General features: G+C 43.4%; 1 protein-coding gene across 3 annotated transcripts; it reads left to right on the forward strand.

Annotated features, from left to right (window-relative positions):
* Positions 1-297: 297 nt before the first annotated feature.
* med24.L (mediator complex subunit 24 L homeolog) lies at positions 298-18,149 on the forward strand. Of its 3 annotated transcripts, none has more exons than XM_018234090.2 (26): positions 298-453; positions 1,708-1,846; positions 3,363-3,445; positions 3,538-3,576; positions 4,522-4,595; positions 4,749-4,972; positions 6,565-6,676; positions 6,941-7,091; positions 7,222-7,335; positions 7,970-8,017; positions 8,106-8,188; positions 8,412-8,498; positions 8,607-8,718; positions 10,266-10,408; positions 12,534-12,571; positions 12,673-12,755; positions 12,868-13,049; positions 13,130-13,229; positions 13,549-13,724; positions 13,865-14,129; positions 14,208-14,389; positions 15,141-15,234; positions 15,585-15,684; positions 16,917-16,997; positions 17,210-17,358; positions 17,767-18,149. In XM_018234090.2, the coding sequence occupies exons 2-26, from the start codon at positions 1,717-1,719 to the stop codon at positions 17,881-17,883; spliced, it is 2,967 nt and encodes a 988-aa protein (XP_018089579.1). In that variant the 5' UTR covers positions 298-453; positions 1,708-1,716; the 3' UTR covers positions 17,884-18,149.
* The last annotated feature ends 4,385 nt before the right edge of the window (positions 18,150-22,534 follow it).

The following is a 22,534-nucleotide window of genomic DNA, read 5'->3' on the forward strand; positions in this document are numbered from 1 at the left end:
CTAAGTACTTTTAGTCAATGTCACACAGTCTGCACCTGAATGAGCCCTTGTTTATTGGAACTCTGAACAGACTCATTTCATTTCCAGTCACTAATATTTTCAGGAGCAAGAGAGTGAGTAGGTAAAGTGTAGAGCTTGTAGCCAACAGGGATAATTTTATTGTTGCTTCATGATACAATAGTTCTAGGAGACAGTAAATGACTTAGTTTTAGTCTAACATTCCCTTCAGCCATCATTTCCCGCCACAGACCAGCACCTGCTACGTTGCCACATTCACTCGCCCCGCCCCGTCCCCACATTAGTGCGGCTGCGTGAGGCGTCCCTGCGCTTATATACATGCCGCCGTGACGTCACTGGGCCGCGACTGGTGACGTCTGTAATCGCTGGCCCGGTAGGAACTGCGGAACTGGACTTTAATTGGCTTGCGGGACATTTAAACAGCTGCGGCCTCTGGTAAGCGATCGGCTCTGTCCTGCGGAGAGCGGGAGTCTGGATCGGTGTGTAGAAAGCGATCTGCTGCCCTTCATTATGCGCTGTCCCTTGTACAGCTTATTAATGGGACAGAGACATTCTCATCTATTCTCTACCATACATCCCTTCCCATGTGCTCAAAGGGCTTCTTCCCCTTTAATTTAACTGTTACTATGATGTACAGAGGAATATACTGAGACAATTTGCCATCGGTTTTCATTTTTTATTAATAGTGGGTTTTGACTTATTTAGCTTTTTATTCAGCAGCTGCAATTTCCACAATCTAGTTGCTAGGGTTCAAATTCCCCTAGCAACCATGTATATATGAAAAGGAGAGGGCTGAATAGAAAGAGGAGGATTTTGACTTATTTAGCTTTTTATTCAGCTGCTCTCCAGTTTGCAAATCCAGTAATCTGGTTGCTATGGACCACATTCCCCTAGCAACCATGCATTGATTTGAATAAGAGACTGGAATATGAATAGGAGAGGCCTGAACAGAAAAAGGAGGATTTTGACTTATTTAGCTTTTTATTCAGCTGCTCTCCAGTTTGCAAATCCAGTAATCTGGTTGCTATGGTCCAAATTCCCCTAGCAACCATGCATTCATTTGAATAAGAGACTGGAATATGAATAGGAGAGGCCTGAACAGAAAGAGGAGGATAATGACTTATTTAGCTTTTTATTCAGCTGCTCTCCAGTTTGCAAATCCAGTAATCTGGTTGCTATGGTCCACATTCCCCTAGCAACCATGCATTAATTTGAATAAGAGACTGGAATATGAATAGGAGAGGCCTGAACAGAAAGAGGAGGATTTTGACTTATTTATCTTTTTATTCAGCTGCTCTCCAGTTTGCAAATCCAGTAATCTGGTTGATATGGACCACATTCCCCTAGCAACCATGCATTGATTTGAATAAGAGACTGGAATATGAATAGGAGAGGCCTGAACAGAAAGATGAGGAATAAAACGTAACTAACAATTTGTTGCATTACAGAGCATTTTTTTTTAGTTGTCAGGGTCGGTGACCCCATTTGAAAGCCCGAAAAAGTCAGAAGAAAAAGGCAAATAATTTTAAAAAAAAAGTTGCTTAGAATTAGCCTGAATGAGTGTTTTTTTTTTAAAAAAAATATGTCTATTCTTTTTAATGGATCTAGAATTGTAGTGTTTTTACCCCAAGCCCAGTAGACCATGAGATCCAGATATAATTGTGCATTAATACACGGTCCAATCCACAGCAGTTGAACATGAAGCTGGTGAATCTAAAGCAAGCCATCCTGCAGGCCTGGAAGGAGCGATGGAGCGATTACCAGTGGGCAATCAACATGAAGAAATTCTTTCCCAAAGGAGTGACGTGGGATATACTGAATCTGGCAGGTCAGATTTTAACTGGACCACCGACTATGGATGCACCGAATGCAGGATTCGGCCGAATCCTTCTGCCCGGCCGAACCGAATCCTAATTCACATATGAAAATTAGGAAGGGAAATAGCGTGACTTTTTGTCACCAAACAAGGAAGTAAGAAATGTTTTCCCTTTCCCACCCCTAATTTGCATATGTAAATTAGGGTTTGGTATTCGGCCGAATCTTTTGTGAAGGATTCGGGGGTTCGGCCCAATCCAAAATAGTGGATTCGAAGTATCGCTGCCACCGACTGAAACATATTTACTAGGAAAGTGCACCATTCATTTGATTTACAGACCTATAAATCTTGTGCATTATAATCCCCAGCAACCTCGCCCAGCCTTCACTACATAGTAACATAGTAAGTTAGGTTGAAAAAAGACACATGTCCATTAAGTTTAACCTTTTAACTTTTTTTTAACCTGCCAGTTGATCCAGAGGAAGGCAAAAAACCCCATCTGAAGCCTCTCCAATTTGCCTTTAGAGGGGGAAAAAATTCCTTCCTGACTCCAAGATGGCAATGGGACCAGTCCCTGGATCAACTTGTACTATGAGCTATCTCCCATATCCCTGTATTCCCTCACTTGCTAAACACCATCCAACCCCTTCTTATACCTATCTAATGTATCAGCCTGTACCCCTGATTCACTTCCCAGCTCTCCCTGTAACACCCCTTTCCCTCCTCTAATCTCATTGGCTCCCTCCTGTCTGCTGGGAGGAGCTACTGGTGAATAAAGCATCCGACCCTTCCTTGTACCTATCTAATGTATCAGCCTGTACCCCTGATTCACTTCCCAGCTCTCCCTGTAACACCCCTTTCCCTCCTCTAATCTCATTGGCTCCCTCCTGTCTGCTGGGAGGAGCTACTGGTGAATAAAGCACCCGACCCTTCCTTATACCTATCTAATGTATCAGCCTTTACCACTGATTCAGGGAGACAATTCCACATCTTCACAGCTCTCACTGTAACAAACCCCTTCCCAATATTTAGCTGGAACCTCTTTTCTTCTAATCGGAATGGGTGACCTTGTGTGAGCTGGAAAGACCTACTGGTAAATAAATCATTAGAGAGATTATTATATGATCCCCTTATATATTTATACATAGTTATCATATCACCCCTTAAGCGCCTCTTCTCCAGCGTGAACATCCCCAATTTGGCCAGTCTTTCCTCATAGCTAAGATTTTCCCTTTACCAGCTTAGTTGCCCTTCTCTGTCCCCTCTCTAATACAATAATGTCCTGTTTGAGTGATGGAGACCAAAACTGTACGGCATATTCTAGATGGGGCCTTACCAGTGCTCTATACAGTGGGACCCCCTCCTCCCTTGACTCTGTGCCCCATTTAATACAACTCAAGCCCTTATTTGGGCTGCTGCTGACTGGCATTACTTGCTACAGCTTTACTGTAAAGATTATTAAATGTCAGAGGTCAATGTAAAGATACTCCTTTTGCTTTTCTAATTCTTACTTTTTCCTTGTTTGCAGAAGCACTCCTGGATCAAGCCATGATTGGACCAGCCCCCAACCCACTAATCTTGTCGTACCTCAAATATGCCATCAATTCTCAAGTACGTCCACTCTGATGAGACAAATCTCATGTGCTGTATTTATACCGGCCACTGTCATATTCAACTGACCTGTTCTCTCCCCTCTCCTCCAGATGGTGTCTTATTCTACAGTCCTTACAGCAATCAGCAAGGTATGTGGGTTCCACAGAGTTTGCTCTTAGTAGTGTTAGGGCAATTTTATTTTACTTTTCCTATATAGTATGGCATGCATCATCTCTCCAGGTTAAGTGTGTAAGGGTTGTGCTAGTTCTTCTCTAGTTCTTCGCTAGCACAACCCTGCATCACCATTTAAATACCTGAAAGGGCCCAGATTACCTTAAATGAGAAGGAAAGCTATGGAGGCATTTATTGCCAATAGATGAGCTGCAATAGTGCAAGCTAGAATGCTATATTTATTCTGTAGAATGTTTTACCATACCTGAGTAAAAAGCTCTAGAAACTCTCTGTTTGTTTAGGATAGGAGCTGCCATATTAGCTTGACATCACTTCCTGCCTGAGTCTCTCCCTGCTCACTTATAGCTCTGGGCTCAGATTACAGCAGGGAGGGAGAGAGAAGCAAACTGAGCATGCTCAAGCCCTAGCCCTGCAGGTTTAAGCTGAAAACAGGAAGTCTGATACAGAAGCCCATGAGTACACAATAGAAGGAAAGAAATGTGCTGTTTCTTTTGTCAGGGGACTCAGAGCAGCATTACTTTGGGGGTTTACTGGTATATTTAGGTGGACCTTTCTCCTTTAAACTGGAGTTCACTACAGGGAATAACCCATGCTTGAGCATATTTCTGTCTATTTACATACGTATTCAAGTAACCACACCCTCTGGCAGCTAGGCCACGCCTCTATGTGCCATTCATATTAATATGAAGTGATTGACAGCAGCCAGTGTCTTTTAGTGGCTAACAAAGCTCCACACGTGCCACACCTACATTTTGTCCCTCTCCTTCAGTTTTGAGCGACATATTTGTTCTATGTAAAAATGAACACATGATCATATTACAGTCCCTATCTGCCTTGCACATTCCTCTGTGCTGATACTACAATTCTACAGTCATTCTTAGTTAAATGTCTTTCCTTTACAGTTTGATGATTTCTCAAGAGATCTCTGCATCCAGTCCCTGTTGGAAATCATGGATATGTTTTGTGACAACCTCAGGTTTGAATATATTTTATGTTCATCTGACCCAACTATCGCAAGCCTTGCTTGTTGACTTCCCTTTATTTCTTCCCCATTCCTCTCAAACTCCGTTGCATTTGCTTTTTCTTGTGCCTTAATTTCTTTGTCTCGTTCATTTCTTTCTACTCCCAGTTGTCATGGGAAGGCAGAGGAATGCATTGGACTTTGCCGGGCCCTTATGAGTGCTCTGAACTGGCTTCTGCGCTGCGCTACATTTTACACTGATAAACTCAAGGATGTTCTAGATCCAGTGGCTGGGGAGAATCACCTTTCTATGTGTCTGCAGAGACTGAAATCCATTCTCGGCAGCACCAAGAATCGGGCCCTTATCCACATTGCCAAGCTAGAGGAACCGAGTAAGTCATCAGGAATGAATCTTTGTACAGGGAATTCCTCCCGTATTTTCCTGGCATTTGGATGCTACTGATTTACCTCCTATACACAAGACTGGAAAAAGGGCATGTGATGCCTGAATGGAAGTGAGCAGCACAACAACATTTTGTTGCAGATGGGGAGCTTCCCCATTTATTTTTCACCACAAGAAAATCAACGTTTCGCGGGGGGGGTTTCACCCACCCTTCATCAGGATAAACACACAGTGCAAACCATCACATTTTAAAGCCCATTAGGCCACACCCACCAACCACACGTTCCCAAGTTCCTGTATGGATCCAAATTGAGGCTTGGTACTCTGTCCTGTCCAACCCTAATCTGAGGGTCCATTTTGTAGTGTCACAAAAAAGAAGGGATTTTCTTCTCAATAAATCAAATCAAGGATGTCCGTGTCAAGCATCAGATAAACCAATTATCACAGTGCAGGAATATATAAATCCAGACTACAGTGGTATATATAATAATATAGCATCTCGTGGTATAATTACTCACAGCCAGCGGGGTTTTTTATCATTAGCTCTATGATTTCTCTTCACCGGTTTATCTGTGAAAAGTAAAACAGTGTTACAATCTTTTGAAAAATACATATTATAAGAAACAATTTAGACTGAAATGTTTCTTGTGGTGAAAAATAAATGGGGAAGCTCCCCACCTGCAACAAAATGGTGTTGTGCTGCTCTCTTCCATTCAGCTGTAATTACTATGATTTACGTGTGCCGACCGTCTAGAGCAGTGATCCCCAACCAGTAGCTCGTGAGTAACATGTTGCTCTCCAACCCCTTGGATGTTGCTCCCAGTGGCCTCAAAGCAGGTGATTATTTTTTAAATTCCTGGTTTGGAGACAAGTTTTGGTTATATAAAAACCAGTTGTACTGCCAAACAGAGTCTCCTATAGGCTGTCAGTCCTCATATGGGCTACCAAATAGCCAATCACAGTCCTTATTTGGCTCCCCATGAACTATTTTCATGCTAGTGTTGCTCCCCACCTCCTTTTACTTCTGACTGTTGCTCACGGGTTCAAAAGGTTGGGGATCCCTGGTCTAAAGAGTTTTGCACCATCTAGCAGGAATTGTCATAGGAAAGGCGAGGGAGGTGTGTAAATTTTCACATGTGATGCCTGAAACACGTTGAGTGGATTGCAATAAAATTGCACAATTATCCTGCATCCTGTCCTTTTGTTGGAATGTTATTTGTTGGAATATATGGTGTCGGGACGGAGCACCAGTGGGACTTATATAGGACATACCATATACTGGCTTTAAGTGTATAACTACAGTGTGATGGTTACCTCCTATATTATGTTATGTTGTAGTCCAATATTTATTGTTTATACACCTTCATGTTTCCCCTTTGCTCATTGAAACCATTTCATGTAATTTTATGCTAATGTGCCCCTAACCTTGTAACCTTTTTCCTTTAAGGTTTATATTATTTATACCGGTATTTATATATCTATTTGCGAATTCTTATGTGTTGAGTTATTTCACCAGCACAAAAGGGCAGATTGGGTTCCCATTACACCCGGTATGACTTGAACTTGTTGTTTGTCTTGCAGCTTCATGGACATCGGTGGAACAGTCTCAGCTCAGATTATCCGAGAGCATCAGTCTCCTGCCTAGTGTTCAGCTCAGGAACCAGGCCGAGGAATGTGTTTCACTTATAAGAAGGTAGGGGGACATTTATAATATATACATGGATCATGAGCTGTAATGATCTAATTATTTAGCACATTTCATAGATCATATGATACGAGAGAATCCATGTTTGTCTCTGTAATACTGTGTTCTCTTGCTCAGTTATTGTTCTTTTACTATTATGCTAAAATTCATGTACATGTAAACAAAGAAAACATCTGTGTTCTAGCAAAATAACCGAATAATATCAACTATAATGAAAATAAATATAATTACATTTTCCTCTCTCTCGCATAGCATCCCCTCCATGCTTTCTGTTCATTCAGACCAGCTTCAGACCAATGGGTTCCCCACAGTTCATGCAGTTGTGATGCTTGAAGGCACCATGAATCTGACAGGCGATGCACAACCTCTGGTGGAACAAATGAACACCGTAAAGAGGATGCAGGTGAGGAGTTTTATACTGAGTCAGGCTGGGAAGTGGTAGGGCTCTCCTGCTGTGCAGGCTTTTTTCACTTGTAAAAAATGCACTCCTTATTAATCATGATCTGATCTGTGAACGTCTCTCTATAATGCAGCGAATCCCATTGCACCTGTTTCTCTTGGAGGTCTGGAAGGCTTGCATCGTGGGGTTAATAGAGTCCCCGGAAGGGACAGAGGAGTTAAAATGGACGGCTTTCACTTTTCTTAAGGTGCGTTTCCAATCAGAAAGGATCACATCTAGCGTATTATAGATTGATATATCAGGAGGGTAATAAACCCACAGTGTGCCGTGGAATTCCCTGAACTCCTTTCTGAAAGATGTTTGCGCAAAACTGTTTTGAATGATTTTAGGATGAGGTTACATTTTAATACAGGGTTAAGGGGAAAGTTACCGGCGAAATATTTTATTCTAGCCATTTACTATTCAAGTGGTCTTGCATAGGGATGGGCAAATTGTTTAGCCTTGTTTCGCCAAAAAAATTATGCCCATAGACTTGTATGGCGTTGTGCGTCAAAATAAAAAGACGTGCGTCAAAAAAATTGAGGCCCATACACTTTAATGGGCGTCAGCGACATTTCACCGGCAGCAAATTTTTTGCGAAACGGGTAAAATTCGCCCATCCCTAGTCTTGCACAGACTTACCAAGAGCCCTGAGACATTCCTTATTTATGTTTTTACCCCAGATTCAAATGGTTTTTCCTAGTTTTATCCATAGGCCTTAAACTGTGTCATTGTTCAGAAAACAATGATCCCTCTTTAACTGTGGCCTAAAATATTAATCACACAATCATCTGTTTCACTTTATTTTCCTTTACATCTGTTTTATTTTGTGTTCTCCCCAGATCCCACAGGCTTTGGCAAAATTAAAGAAGCTTTCTTCAATGGAGCAGGTTACAGCTACTCATCAGTCTTCTATCTTTATTAACCATCACTTGCAATTGAAATATACAATGCCGTAACACTCTTTCCCCTCTGTAGGATTTCAATGAGGATATGAAGTGTGCATTTGAATACCTTCTGAAGCTGACTCCCCTCTTGGACAAAGCTGACCAGAGATGCAAGTAGGTCTTCTTTCCCCTGTGTGTCCTTGATGCTGCTCCGTGTAGTTTATAAAAGTTATAGGAATACATGATAATAAATGAAGGCAAGAGCTACAATAAAAATCATTTCTCCACAATTGAGCAACCTGTGGATTTTCAGGCGCAGCACCTTTTTACTGCTCTCTAAAATCATCTTGTTAAAGGCAGCCATTTCTTAATTTAGTCCCTTTTTTTTTTTGGCTAGCTGTGACTGCGTGAGTCTGTTACTACAGGAGTGCAACAAGCTGGGTTTGCTTTCAGAGCAGAACATGGAAAACCTCATGGCAAAACGGTAAGGCCCATTTCTTCTATTTTTTCTACCTTTATTGTATATTCCTGTAAGTGTGCATTGCTCAATACAAATTCATTGCACGCTGTTTCCCTTTGCCGCCTCTACCAGGACAGCGGACAGGGAACAGGCTCCCCGTCTGAAATCATCTGAAAACTCTACAATCCAGCCCAATCCAGGGTTAATACTCAGAGCGGAGCCAACAGTCACAAACATTCTTAAGGTGACACTTCTCAGGCTGTGTATTTATCATTATTATTATTGTATTGCCAACATATTCTGCAGCAGTGAACAATAAATGGGTGTATATATTAAACATGCAGACTGTATACACAATGAATGACCAATAACTCATACAAGAGATTAAGCAGGCCAGGTTTCGGATCTGTTATCCGGAAACCCGTTATCCAGAAAGCTCACATTACGGAAAGACTGTCTCTCATGGACTTCATTTTATCCAAATAATCCAAATTTTCTAAAACTGATTTCCTTTCAGTATAATAAAACAGTAGCTTGTAGAGATGTGCGGGCCGCTCGATACCCGCGGGTTGGTTGGGTTCTGGCCGACCTCGTAGCCCCGTTTGTGGGTGGCCGTTGGGTCCGGGGTCGAGCTCTTCATCCTGTTATCGGTGGGTCGGTGCGGGTCTATAAAAGGAACCCGGAGGTCGGGCTTGGGTGGGTGGAGGGAGGGAGGCGGGGTCCGGTGCGGGTCGGGTTTTACCAGCCCCGCACATCACTAGTAGCTTGTACTTGATCCCAACTAAGATATAATTAATCCTTATTGGAGGCAAAACCAGCCTATTGGGTTTATTTCATGTTTATATGATTTTCTAGTAGATTTAAGGTAAAAAGACCCATATCACGGAAAGATCCGTTATGTGGAAAACCCTAAGGGGCAAATTCACTAAGATGCACATCGCCAGGCGTAGTTTCGCCAGCGCTTCGCAAATTCACTAAAATCCAAAGTTGCGCACAGGGGTAGCGTAAGGTTGCGGAGTTGCGCTAGCGTTGTTTCGCTATATAAAGCGAAGTTGCGCTAGCGAAGGCTAATTTGCATACGGCGCGAAATTCAAATTTCAATGGAGGAACACGTATCTGCACTACAAATGCCTAGAAAACCTTCAAATCTGCAAATAAAATGTTTATTTTGCCCTACACATGTGCCCACTGTCAAGGTAAGTTGCCATGAGTCAGGAAATGTAGGGGGGAAGGAGGGGAGCCCCAAAAATTTTTCGATCTTTTTCAGCCTATCAGCCATCATGTAGAAAACACGCCAGCGTTTTTTGGGACTTAGAAAAAATTTTGACTTTTTTTGAAACAATCCCTATCTACTCTATTGCGCTTCGCCAGGTCTGAGGTGGCGAAGGAAGTCTAGCGTAAAAGGTAGCGTTCAGTACACTGCGCGCGTTAGTGAAATTGCGTAGTTTCGTCGCTAGCGAAGATTCGCCTGGCGTAAGGTTGCGAAGTAACACTAGCGAAACTACGCCAGCGTTCGTTAGTGAATTTGCGCAGTAGCGAAAATGCCAAATGCTAGCGAATTAACGCTAGCGTTCGGCGCTTCGCGCCTTAGTGAATTTGCCCCTTAGTCTCAAGATATTCTGGATAATGGGTCAATACCTGTATTAACTTTTCACACTGTAATTGATCTGAAGGCGATGCCAGATTTCAAAGCTACAGTCTTTCTATTTTATTTTATATGGACTGCAGTCAGGGTTCCTTTCAGAAGTGATATCTGTTATGCCTTTACTATGTGCTGATCTTATTCCCTAGACAATGGATGCTGACCATTCCAAGTCTCCGGAGGGACTTCTGGGAGTCCTGGGTCACATGCTGTCTGGCAAGAGCCTGGACCTGCTGTTAGCCGCAGCGGCAGCCACGGGGAAACTCAAGTCCTTTGCCCGCAAATTCATCCAGTAAGTTTTAAAGTAACATTTAGAAGGCATTTGAGTGTTTAGATAAACATGGCAAAACTATAGGTGTGAGAGGAACGACATTGAAATGCATTAGGGCAAGACAACACATTTGCAGTTAACACAAGAATTGATAGTTGAGCATCGCTATATCAGGAGATACTGGAGCAATTTTTACTTTTAAATGTATTTTAGTAAAGCAGCCCCACAGCCTCCATCGAGAAAATGGTAAAATATGAACTGGTTCATAGTAAGGCAGAGACAACCATTAGCAAGCAACCAATCATAACCACAAAACTGTAGTTTGCAATTTATGGACATTTGTAGTCGTCTGTAGCCTCTTCTGCAACAGATCCTCCACCCTGTACCTTCCCTTATGTAACTGTGTCTGTCAATCCATACAAATGAATGTACATCCAGTGAATAAGTGGGTCATTTTTATTCTGTAAGCATAGGCATCTAGATAATGAAATTAGTATCTAGAAAGAAGGAAGGATGAAGGAATTCAGTTTTTTTTAAATGGAAACTTGAATCTGCTTGTGTAAGACAGCTGGCTGTGCAATGGGCCTGGCTCTCGGCCAACTGATATTGTGAGACGGGCCATTCTCTAGGGCACCCAGTACAGTGAATTAGTGTTCTCTATAAGCCCGCTTTATGAAATGGTTCTCCTACATGACAGCTGTTTCCTTGAAATGTGCTTGGCTGTAAGTTATCCAGCAACGTAATGTGATCCCATCTCTGAACTCGCTGCCAAACGGACCCTCCTCTAAACGAAACCTTACTGAATGGTACTGCCCATGTGCCAGCTGTTACTCTGCAATGGGCCGAGTGTTGCACCAGCCCACGTTCTTCTAATGGGTCACCCAACGAGACGTGGGTTTTTTTTTGCCACCTGGCCCTGGTGAATAGGCCTTGGGATTTGCAAATTTCAGTCCCAGGAAATATATGCCATGCTGTTTATTGGCTGCCACTGATGGGCTAATGAGTAATGGGCAGTATTGTATGCCAGCTGGTGCTGCTACTGACACTGCCCATGCTATTGGCAAGGGCCAAGTAAATTAAACTCTTCTCCAGCTCTACTTTGGAGGCACAAGTACAAAGGGACCTTTCTGTATAATAACTGGCACTTGTGTTTTGGGCCTTAGACTTCAACCCTCACTGGCAAAACACAGTTGATCTAGACCCGTGTCACTATCAGGCAGTATACTGGGGAGTTTCTTCCCTTTAGTGGCATCGGTGGTAGCACAGCACTAAGAGAAAACTGCCCCTCTATTTGGCTCACAGCGAGACTGCTATTGCTCTTGCCCGTCTGGCATTAAGGCAAGACTGTTGGCCTCTAGTAAGGCTTTATAGCCACTAGGTAAAATAGCCTTTTTTTTTTTTGAAACGCTACCCTAGTACCAAAGGAATAGCCAGAAACAGGCCCGGACTGGCAATCTGTGGGTGCTGGCAAATGCCAGAGGGGCTGCTATAAGGTCCCATAGAAAGTCACTATTTAGTGGGCTGGTGGGGGCTGTTTGGGCCTCTATGCACCTGAAATGCCAGGGCCTATTTTAATTCTCAGTCCGGACCTGGCCAGAAAGGCCTTGTTCTACAGCAGAGAGGAAACGGATCCATCATGTTAATATTTCCATTTTTAATTATTGCTTTTAATGTACTTGGTGCTGGACTGATACTAATTATATCTAGTTCTCATTAATTATTGTAAAACCACTGTGTGTTTTTTCTTTCTTTTGGCTTTATGAGCTGTTTCTCATTTACACTTCAACACATAGTTCTGTAGTGGTCAGTATTTGAAATCTGAAATATGTGCAGTTATGGAAACTTCACATTTTATAGCTAGAACAAGGCTCTTCTTGTGCCGACTCAATCTCTCCAGTAGATGGCGCTCTCCTCTTTATTTGCTTTCGCATTTTATTTAGGGATGCACAAAATCCCTATTTTTTATTTTAGCCAAGCATTAATTCTGCACCAACTCCAAATCCTAATTTGGAAATTAAAATTCTATCTGTCTGTACAAATAGTAAAAAATTAAAACCAATTAAAAATTGTCTCACAATATCACCGGTTAAGGTTAATTTAAAGGTGACCAACCCGTTTAACATATTTCTTGTTTTCTGTCTTTCAGGCTGAATGAATTCACAAGACATATTGGAGTAGAGAGCTGTAAGTGTGTCTATAAATCTGTCTATAAACCTTTCCCTTCCCTCGTCCATTGCACATAGATTAGTGAATAGGCCACTGAACTAGACTCACTGTCTCCTCAGCAAAGGCGGCCAATGTCCGAGCCCTGCTTTTTGATATTTCCTTCCTGATGCTCTGTCATGTGGCGCAGACCTACGGCTCGGAGGTAAGTCAATCTCTTAAATATCAGTTTCTGTTTTCTTTGTCCCCCACATGAATGGGTAATATGGCATATGGGAAACATGAAGTACTAAGTACATTGGAACTTTTTTCTGCAGATGATCCTATCTGAGGGATGTCCAGGTGGCGAGATGCCTTTCTTTGAAAGTTGGATGCAAACGTGTATGCCAGGGGAAGGGCGGGTGCTGAATCCAGACCACCCATGCTTTAGGCATCCAGATATTGCAAAGGTGGAAGCCCTGGTCGCTCTGCTCAATACGTCCACAGAAATGAAGCTGGCGTATGTCATTTTATATCTATCTATCTATCTATCTATCTATTGTTGCTGGTGCTAGCTTATATCCTTATTCTGTTCCACAGTCAGACAAAGTGGCATGAGGTGTGCCTGAGTATCCCTGCAGCAATACTGGAGATTCATAATGCCTGGGAAAATGGTGTATTGTCCTCTGAGGCCATTCAGGTATTAACTGGTGTTCACTGGCAATGATCATGTACCTTCTACCTACTTCTGATACAGACATCGGGGATCTCTCTTCTGTTTCTTATATGCAGGTGTTATTTTATATAGAGATATCAGGGATCCCTGGCAAATAATATAGACATCAGGGACTCTTGCCTGTTACTTCCAGCGAGTACATTGACTTTATGGATACAGACCTTTGCTGTCATAATTCTAAGTGGTGTAAGCTGTATTGCTGTAGCCGATAAACCTTTTGCTACACGGGCAGTAAGTGGCCTGACCAATGTTCAGTGTAATGGAGTTGCTTTGTGTGCTGCAGAAAATCACAGACAACATTAAAGGGAAGGTGTGCAGTCTGGCTGTATGCGCAGTGGCCTGGCTCGTGGCTCACGTCCGAATGCTGGGACTAGACGAGCGAGACAAATCTCTGCAGATGATCCGGCAGTTGGGATCACCCATGTTTGGGGACAATACTTTGCAGTTCTACAGTGAGCGGTGAGTTTCCTGAGCATTTGCTGCACCTTGCGCCACAGATGCTGCATCTTTTATGTGCAGTCATTATATTTTGGTCCTACATGTTTCCTTCCCTATATAATCGCAAGCATTTTACTATGCTGGCTTTTTTCTCCTCTCAGTGTTATAATCATGAGCTCTATCCTGGACAACATGTGCTCTGAGGTTCTGCAGCAGACCACCACTCAGATAAAATTCTCAGCCGCAGGAAGTGAGCCGATGCCGTACATTCATCGCCTGCCTCCTAAGACGCCCATAAAGGAAGTTCTGCGGGGGGCATTCAGCTCCACCTTAGAGAAGGGATGGGTCGATAGCCGTACCCTGCACAACTTTGATACGTTGCTTCACATGGGGGGTGTCTACTGGTTTTGCAATAATCTTGTAAAGGTGAGTGAGGGGAGGATTCTCTTGTAAGCAAACGGATAGTAAAGGCCAAAGATAAATACATATTTTTTTAATACATAGGAGCTGTTGAGGGAAACCCGATTGGAGTTTGCTTTAAGGGCAGTTGAGCTGCTCTATGCCATCTTCTGTTTGGACATGCAGCAGCTGACGCTCACCCTTCTAGGACACGTGCTGCCCTCCCTGCTTACAGATTCTGCCAAATGGCACATGCTGATGGACCCTCCTGGCAGAGCACTGGCAAAGTGAGTGAGCTACATCGGTAATAATGTTCAGTCAAATGGACAGATCTGAAATCTGTAGGAAATATATTGTACCTTCCCATAAGGCAATGGTTGTCTCATTGGGAAGGTCTAGACCAGTGAACCCCAACCAGTCGCTCGTGAGCAACATGTTGCTCTCCAACCCCTTGGATGTTGCTCTCAGGGTTCTCAAAGCAGGTGATTATTTATGAATTCCAAGCTTGAAAGCATGTTTTAATTGCATAAAGACTAAGTATAGTGCCAAGTAGAGCCTCTTGTAGGCTGCCAGTCCACATAGGGGCTACCAAATAGCCGATCATAGCTCTTATTTGGCACCCCAAGGGACTTTTTCATGTTTGTGTTGCTCCCCAACTCTTTTTACATTTGAATGTGGCTCACGGTTCAAAAAGGTTAGGGACCCCTGGTCTAGACTGTGGTCATCCCCCACCTAACAAAGATACAGATATAGGGACGTAGTTCCATGGACTGCCCCAGTTCTCACCCTGACTGACCTTCAAGATGGGTTTTCAGGCATATCTAGGAATGCAAATAGGCATTCAAATCCCACTCTAACCACAGTTTGGGAATCCCTTCCATAGTGTATGACACTGACAAATGATAGGAGCTGTGATACAGTGAATTTAGTTCTTATTTTTCACATTTCCATGCGAGTGGAACACAAGTGATATTGTGTTACATTAGGTCTCTTTGGTGAATTGGAATGTGTATGCAGTTTTGTCCATTCTCTCCACAGGCTATCGGTCTGGTGTGCAATGACCTCTTACTCCACCCAAAACAAGGGACAGCCATCTCCCCGGCAGAGGAAACGGCACAGGGAAGATATCGAGGTGAATTGCGTTTTATAGATGATTGCAAGGAAATCTATTCATCTGCTGTTACACCAAAAACTGTGGCATATCTACTGTGTTTCTGTAAAGTAACTAATAAATAAATCATAATTCGGTTTGACAGTCCTTGGAGGTTCTCACACTGCTGTTTGAGTCCTAGTCTCTTAAAACTGCAATGCTTTCAACTTCATGTCATCCACTTAAATATAAATACAGGCAAACTTGCTGGCTGCTCAGCACTCAATGTATTGGAAAAACAATGCTGCAACTCACTGCTTTACATTTCCATGAAGCTGGTTATGTCCTGTGTGTATGTATTTGTCCTAAAGCTTGTTTTTTCTCTGCCCCAGGATTACAGCAGCTTATTTCCCCTAGATGACACCCAGCAATCAAAACTCATGCGCCTTCTGAGCTCCAATGAGGAGGAACACAATGTGCAGGCCAACCCAGGTAAGGAGGGTCCACGGCCCAGTTCTGAACAGCATCCTTGGGTGAAGGATCAGACGCCACAGTGCTTTAAACGTGCAGCAAGACAGTCGAGACAATTCTCAAATGAATGGGGACTCTTTGCAGGTGGATTCCCTATTAAAAATATAGACAAAATAGCTCTGTTATCCTCCCAGCGCTCTGCTGGCTCCAGACTGTTGGGAACCTACAGTTCAATTAGAGGAGTTTTTATTGTTTCTACATTATCCCTGTTTCATTGGTGGTGTCAGGATAAAATAACCTTTTAGTACTAAGTGTTTAGCACGTACTATTGTGTTAAACATAAGATGCATTTAGTGTTAGGACTATGCTGGTGGGATTTGAAGTTTTCCTTTTCTACAGGCACATATCCAACACGCATGTCACAGGGCTTAGTATCCTGACCTAAGGCAGATGTTACATTATTTACCATACATCCTGATAAACCACCAGTGATAAAGTATGGAGGCACTTGTTTTTTTTGGTTTTGTTTCTGCTCCTAGGAATTTCCAAGCGCCTGTGATTTTCAGTGAGGTTACTCACCCCTGAAAATTCCCAAACTCGATGCGTTCCCATGGTTTTAATATGATGTGCTACTGTAACAGCCGCTTGATAAATCTGAAATAGGCAGAACAAGCCTGACTGACGTACTCCTCATTTAGAGCTTTTTATAATGCCAGGATGTGGGTTCCCATTATAATGATGAAATATATTCCCTCACTGAACCCAAAGGAAAGCTCCTTGGTAACGTGCGTGCTTCTGTGAGTCAAAAGCCAATAACCTTGGGGCATCCTTTTCCTCCCATCTTCCTTTCCTAGAATGAGTGGTTTTATGCATAAAAATAGCATCCTGTCATTTCCTTTCCTACTTCTCCTTTCATGTTGAAATATGCAAGAATCTTGCATTTTTCACTGCACAACTTGGCACTATGAAGTCATTGACGATGTCATAGAGAATTTTCAGCAGGGCGCAAATTGCCTGGCATCGTGTGCCCCCACTTGGAATTTGGATGACTCCTGTTGAGGCGCGCACAAGCATGTGCAATCCTGGAAATGTAGAATGGAAGTGGGTTTCCTGAGTAATTGGGGAGGCAAGGATATATTGCATATGTTTTCCTAATGGCTTTTCCCTGGTCAAAAAAGGCATTTTTCTGAATGCAAAGACATATTCATTGAGTGGCGAAGGATGATGACATTCTGTTTATTCTTCTCTTGCAGTGGATCGTCCAATGAACAGCTCCCTCTCTGCCTCCCAGATCCATAACATCAGCTCCAAAGAACCATTGAACAGAGTTCTTGGTAAGATGCCTTTTCTGCTTATTGCTAAATGTCATGGAGTCCGGACCACCATCAGAAATCTTGCTAGTCACCCTTTCTGAACACAAGCACAATGAATTTGATTGGTTGCCATGGGTTACTTGCCATGGGCAAATTTGCCCTGTGTTGATAAATGAATAAATTCTCTGTTTTATGTGCAGATTTGACTTTTTGGAGATTTGTGTGTATTGCAGCCAATCTTTTCCTGTTGATCTCGTCTGTCCTGGGAGCCAAGACGGCGGGTGCCCAGACGCAGTTTGTACAGTGGTTTATGGAGGAGTGTGTAGAGAGCCTGGAGCTGGGTGGAAAAGGCTGCATCCTGCAGTTCATGCCGTTTAGCATGGTGAGTGCAAGAGGGAGAGGGAAAAGCAGACATTGGGCATAACCTATGAGAGAATATGGGGATAGAGGAATCTGAATACAATTTTTAAGGGGAAGTAAATTCCTCTTCAGTTTTTGCCTTTAGCCCCAGTTCTCAAGCTCTTCAGCCCCATCCCCAACAGTTTCACTCGGCTAATCCCTCAACACACATCAGTACTGTAGAGCTGTGCAGCAAGGTTGGCTGCATTTGGCCTTTGCATCATAGCACGAGAACATTTATTTTCATAAATGGAAACAGTAGCCCTATCATAGTTCCAGGGATATCCAGGGCCGATCACCTCACTGCCCCCTCCAGCCAGAGCATTAGATCTCCATTGTCATAGGGGCTCTGTTCTCTCAATATTCTCCTGTTTTTATCTTTCACTCCCAGGTGTCTGAGTTGGTGAAAGTCTCTACGTTATCCAGTCCCAAAATTGTGTTGGCCATCACAGACCTGACCTTGCCTTTAGGACGCAGAGTGGCTGCGAAAGCTTTAACGGCTCTGTAATGTTACTGTGACTGTCATTTGCCTGACGCCATTGTGGTCCTTTGCCTCCGACACGGCCAGATCTGTAACAGAATCAAACTCCAACTAGAAGCTGCACTGGGCCCATTACATGGACTTCATAAATGCTCCTCTAGTGGGAATCGCCCAAAAGCCTTCTTTTTTTCTTTTTTTTATTGCTCACAATATTTGCTTTTCTACCTTATTTAAAAATGTATTAAAAAAAGGTGAATGTGGGGAAATAAAACATTCAGTTTTGGTTTGTAAAATGGTTCTGCGTGTTTTTGGTTAAACTGCAAGGGCAGGGCAGACTGTCCAGTTTAGAGAGAAAGTGGAATTCCGTGAAGGCCAAGCCAAAGCTCTCGTGTAGTATACATTTTAATTAATTAATTTCATGGTATAAATGACTACTCCATTGTGTGACCACATAGTTACATCCATTATTGTACAACTCAAAAAGGCTTTCAATCAAACTGCACTTGCTAAACTCACAACTAACCTATTTATTCTATGTTGCGCCACCCTCGTTCTTCTCTAACCACAAATATCAACTACACAGCAGAGTTTCATTAGTGTTTGTTGAAAATGTTAATGGGATTTTTTCCCAGCAATTAGATAAACATACATTTACGCAGAGAGCTCTTATGATGCAATTTATAGGCTGCAATCAAAAATCCCCAGGCCTTGCTGTGCTAGAAGGACAGAGCCCACTACTCCCAGTTCTAGGGACAATGGGGAATTTCACTTTCTGTTCTTCCAATAATTGAGGTTGGAGCAAATGAACAGAATGATAGAAAAGTGGCCACGCTGTCTGGTTAGTAGGTAAACTGAACAATCCGGCTGCTTTTGCAACTCTCTGTAAAGTGCAAAATTAACAGGATTGGATGACAGGAGTCACAGCTGGAGATCTGAGCTCATCCCTGCTCAATAATCTTTTCAGATGCCTCCTCCTTTGGGAGTGGATGGTGAGATTGGGTGGCAGCAAAGACAACTGCTTATTCCTATCCCTTCCTGTCTGCTCTTATAAAGCCGTCCCCCACATATTCCCTTGCATCCGTTTATATGAGTCAACTGATTCTGCATCTCACCTGCTATAATCCTCTTCTCCCTCACGTGCGGGAAGTTTGGCAGATGGAGCAAGACTGGATTTTTTTTTTTTTTTGGAAACTGTCTCTTCCCCCCCCTCCTCACTTAAGATTTTGTTTAACCGCTTAATTGCTCATCTTCATTATACTGTACAAAGGATATGACAATTAAAGTCACCTTGTACTGACTAAATGAACAGAGTCTTGAGTTTCTGGATTACTTTGAAAGGACCCCAAGGATTAGTTCTGAAAGCTTGCAATCTATTTAGTTGGCCAATAAGGATGATCATTTTAATTCAAGTTCACTGCCATTAATAATTGTCCTTTAAACGGGATGTAAACCCAAAAACAACACGTTGCCTTTATTCTATGGGGTCCATTATGGGAGCATGGCGTAACGAGATAATAATGTAGTTTATGAAATGTGACCCAAGTCTGTCCTGTGTTTAACCCTGCTCGGTTTACATAGCTGATTGGATGCGTCACAGTTTAATGGATGCCACAGGTCATATATATATATGACTCCATGGCATTATAAAGTGACACCTATACCTTCTATTTCAGTGACAGGGAAATGAAATGACCACCATAACGGTTACCCTTGAGGATATGATCAGTGCAGATTTTTGGCCTGGTTTCCATAGAAACTGCTCTAGCTGTCTGCTTCTATTTTTCCCCCTAACCACCTCTCCTGAGCTCAGCTTAACCAATACAGTGCTCAAGCCCAACAGAACTTTTTATCAAAGTAGGTTGTGCCTGTGAAAAGCTGCATTCTGCATTGCATTAACTTAGCAGCATACATGTCTTAATGTTTCTAATGATGTGTCAGAGGGAAAATGGCCGCCAGGAGAAAGCTGCTATTTGAGTGGGCCGTAACATCCCCTCTCTGGGGGATGAAAGGTTGATTTTCAGGACTCTGCACCTTTATATAAATATGATACATGCAGCCTGCCAGCCAGGAACAACTTCACATAATATTACATAATATTATAGACAGTTTGGTCACTGAGTGGCTGGGGGGGTCCCACTTATGTGGCAGTTTCTTCAGAGCCCTGAGAAGGACTCCCTTTGGCTTTCCGTGCCCTGAAAAGAGCACGCTTTGTTCTTCAGAGCCCTGACAAGGACCCCCTTTCCTTCCACACCCTAAACAGAGTGCGCTTTTCTGCCACTGGGGTTCCCCACTGACTTTCCCCACACACAGTGAGAGACATTTTCTCTCATTCTCCTTCCTTGTCTCACAGCATTTACTCTGCAGGCCTCCTGCCTCCCAGCTTCTCTCCCAGCATTATACACAGGGTGTGTGTAAACAGCCTTGCAGGTACATTATGATTTGGGGGAGTCTTCAGACAAGGTCAGGGCAGATAAGGCTGTAATACCCCTCCCTGGGAACTTCCCTGATGCGCAATAACCCCCAGAGATAAAGTTGGTGTATCTGCAGGACACTGCACCTTTAAATATATATATATTTGATACATGAGCCTGCCAGCCAGGAACAATGTCACATAATATTATAGTTTGGTCACTGAGCTCCTGGGGGTCCCACTTATGCGGCAGTTTCTTCAGAGCCCTGAGAAGGACTCCCTTTCCTTCCACACCCTAAATAGAGTGCGCTTGTCTGCCACTGGGGTTCCCCACTGACTTTCCCCACACACAGTGAGAGACATTTTCTCTCATTCTCCTTCCTTGTCTCACAGCATTTACTCTGCAGGCCTCCTGCCTCTCAGCTTGTCTCCCAGCACTATACACAAGGTGTGTGTAAACAGCCTTGCAGGTACATTATGATTTGGGGGAGCCTCCAGACAAGGTCAGGGCAGATCAGGCTGTAATACCCCTCCCTGGGAACTTCCCTGATGCGCAATAACCCCCAGAGATAGGGTTGGTGTATCTGCAGGACACTGCACCTTTAAATATATATATATTTGATACATGAGCCTGCCAGCCAGGAGCAATGTCACATAATATTATATAGAGTTTGGTCACTGAGTGGCTGGGGGGTCCCACTTATGCGGCAGTTTCTTCAGAGCCCTGAGAAGGACTCCCTTTGGCTTTCCGTGCCCTGAAAAGAGCACGCTTTGTTCTTCAGAGCCCTGACAAGGACCCCCTTTCCTTCCACACCCTAAACAGAGTGCGCTTTTCTGCCACTGGGGTTCCCCACTGACTTTCCCCACACACAGTGAGAGACATTATCCCTCACTATCCTTCCTTCTCTCACACAACTCCCTCAGCAGAACTTCCTGTCAGCCTCTCTCCCAGCACTTCCTGTCAGCTCCCAGGAGTGAAGACTCCTCCCACTCCCTGCACAGAATCACCACAGAGACATATATACAGTACATATAGTAACTTCCCTACACACCACTGATTCAGTGTCTTCAGATAGAAAAATCCATTTGTGTGAAAGAAATACTGTTAAAATAGGGTCTAAAGAGGATTTCTGAAAGGGTTCAATTCTAAATATGCCTCCATTTAGCCTAACAATGACTTCACTGTATCTGAATTCGATTTTTATTAATGAGATCAATGTTAAATTCAGAGCTGAAGGGTTAACTCCTGCCAGACACATCCCTCCCCTTCCAGCACCCATTCTGCTGGCACCCATTCTGCTGGCACCCATACTGCAGGCACCCATACTCCTGGCACCCATTCTGCTGGCACCCATACTCCTGGCACCCATACTGCAGGCACCCATACTGCTGGCACCCATACTGCTGGCACCCATACTCCTGGCACCCGGTAGGACTGTCCTGCCATGCGGTACCTTCTGGAGACAAGTACCCAGCTTGCAGTAACCGTCTGGCCCAAATCCAACCCAATATTTCTCTCCTGTCTATTGCACAACAGCCAGGGCTCAGTACAGCTATGGGATCTATTAGCAGCAACGCCCAGCCTTTTCCACATAAACAATCTTTCCGTAATGTGGGTCTCGCCTTAGGTCTGCTCCAAAACATGAAATAAAGCCAATAGGCTGGTTTTGCCTCCAATATGGATTAATTATATCTTAGTTGGGATCAAGTACAAGCGACTGTTTTATTATTACACAGAAAAAGGAAATCATTTTCCCTTAAAATAAGAACGGTCCTGTTGAGTCCAATCTCAAGGTCTTGCAGGAAAGACTAAAGGTGGCCATACACTATAAGATCTGCTCGTTCGGCAAAGTCACCAAACGAGCAGATCTTAACCCGATATGCCCACTAACGGCTGGGTGATATCGGGTGAATCAGAACAGCCCTGGGGCTGAACGATCAGATTACAATGCTGCGAATGGGCGCCGATGGGTCAAAGGAGCGAATTGACTAGCTGGTGCGGTCCTGGATCGTAGAAAAAAAATCAGACTTGGCAGATCAATATCTGGCCTTTTTGGTCTGATATAGATTGGGAGGACCTGTCAGAAGCCCCCACACATGGGAAGATAAGCTGCCGAATTGGTCTAAAGGACTGATATTGGCTTTAATCTGCATGTGTATGGCCACCTTGAGAATTGGTTTGATTGATATTATATGATCCATCTGTGAAACAACCTCAAAGTGCATTGTGCTTCTTGTAACCTCTTGTCCAAGGAGAGAATGGGGTAC

This window comes from Xenopus laevis, chromosome 9_10L (genome assembly GCF_017654675.1).
Source record: "Xenopus laevis strain J_2021 chromosome 9_10L, Xenopus_laevis_v10.1, whole genome shotgun sequence".
NCBI classification, from domain to species: Eukaryota; Metazoa; Chordata; class Amphibia; order Anura; family Pipidae; genus Xenopus; species Xenopus laevis.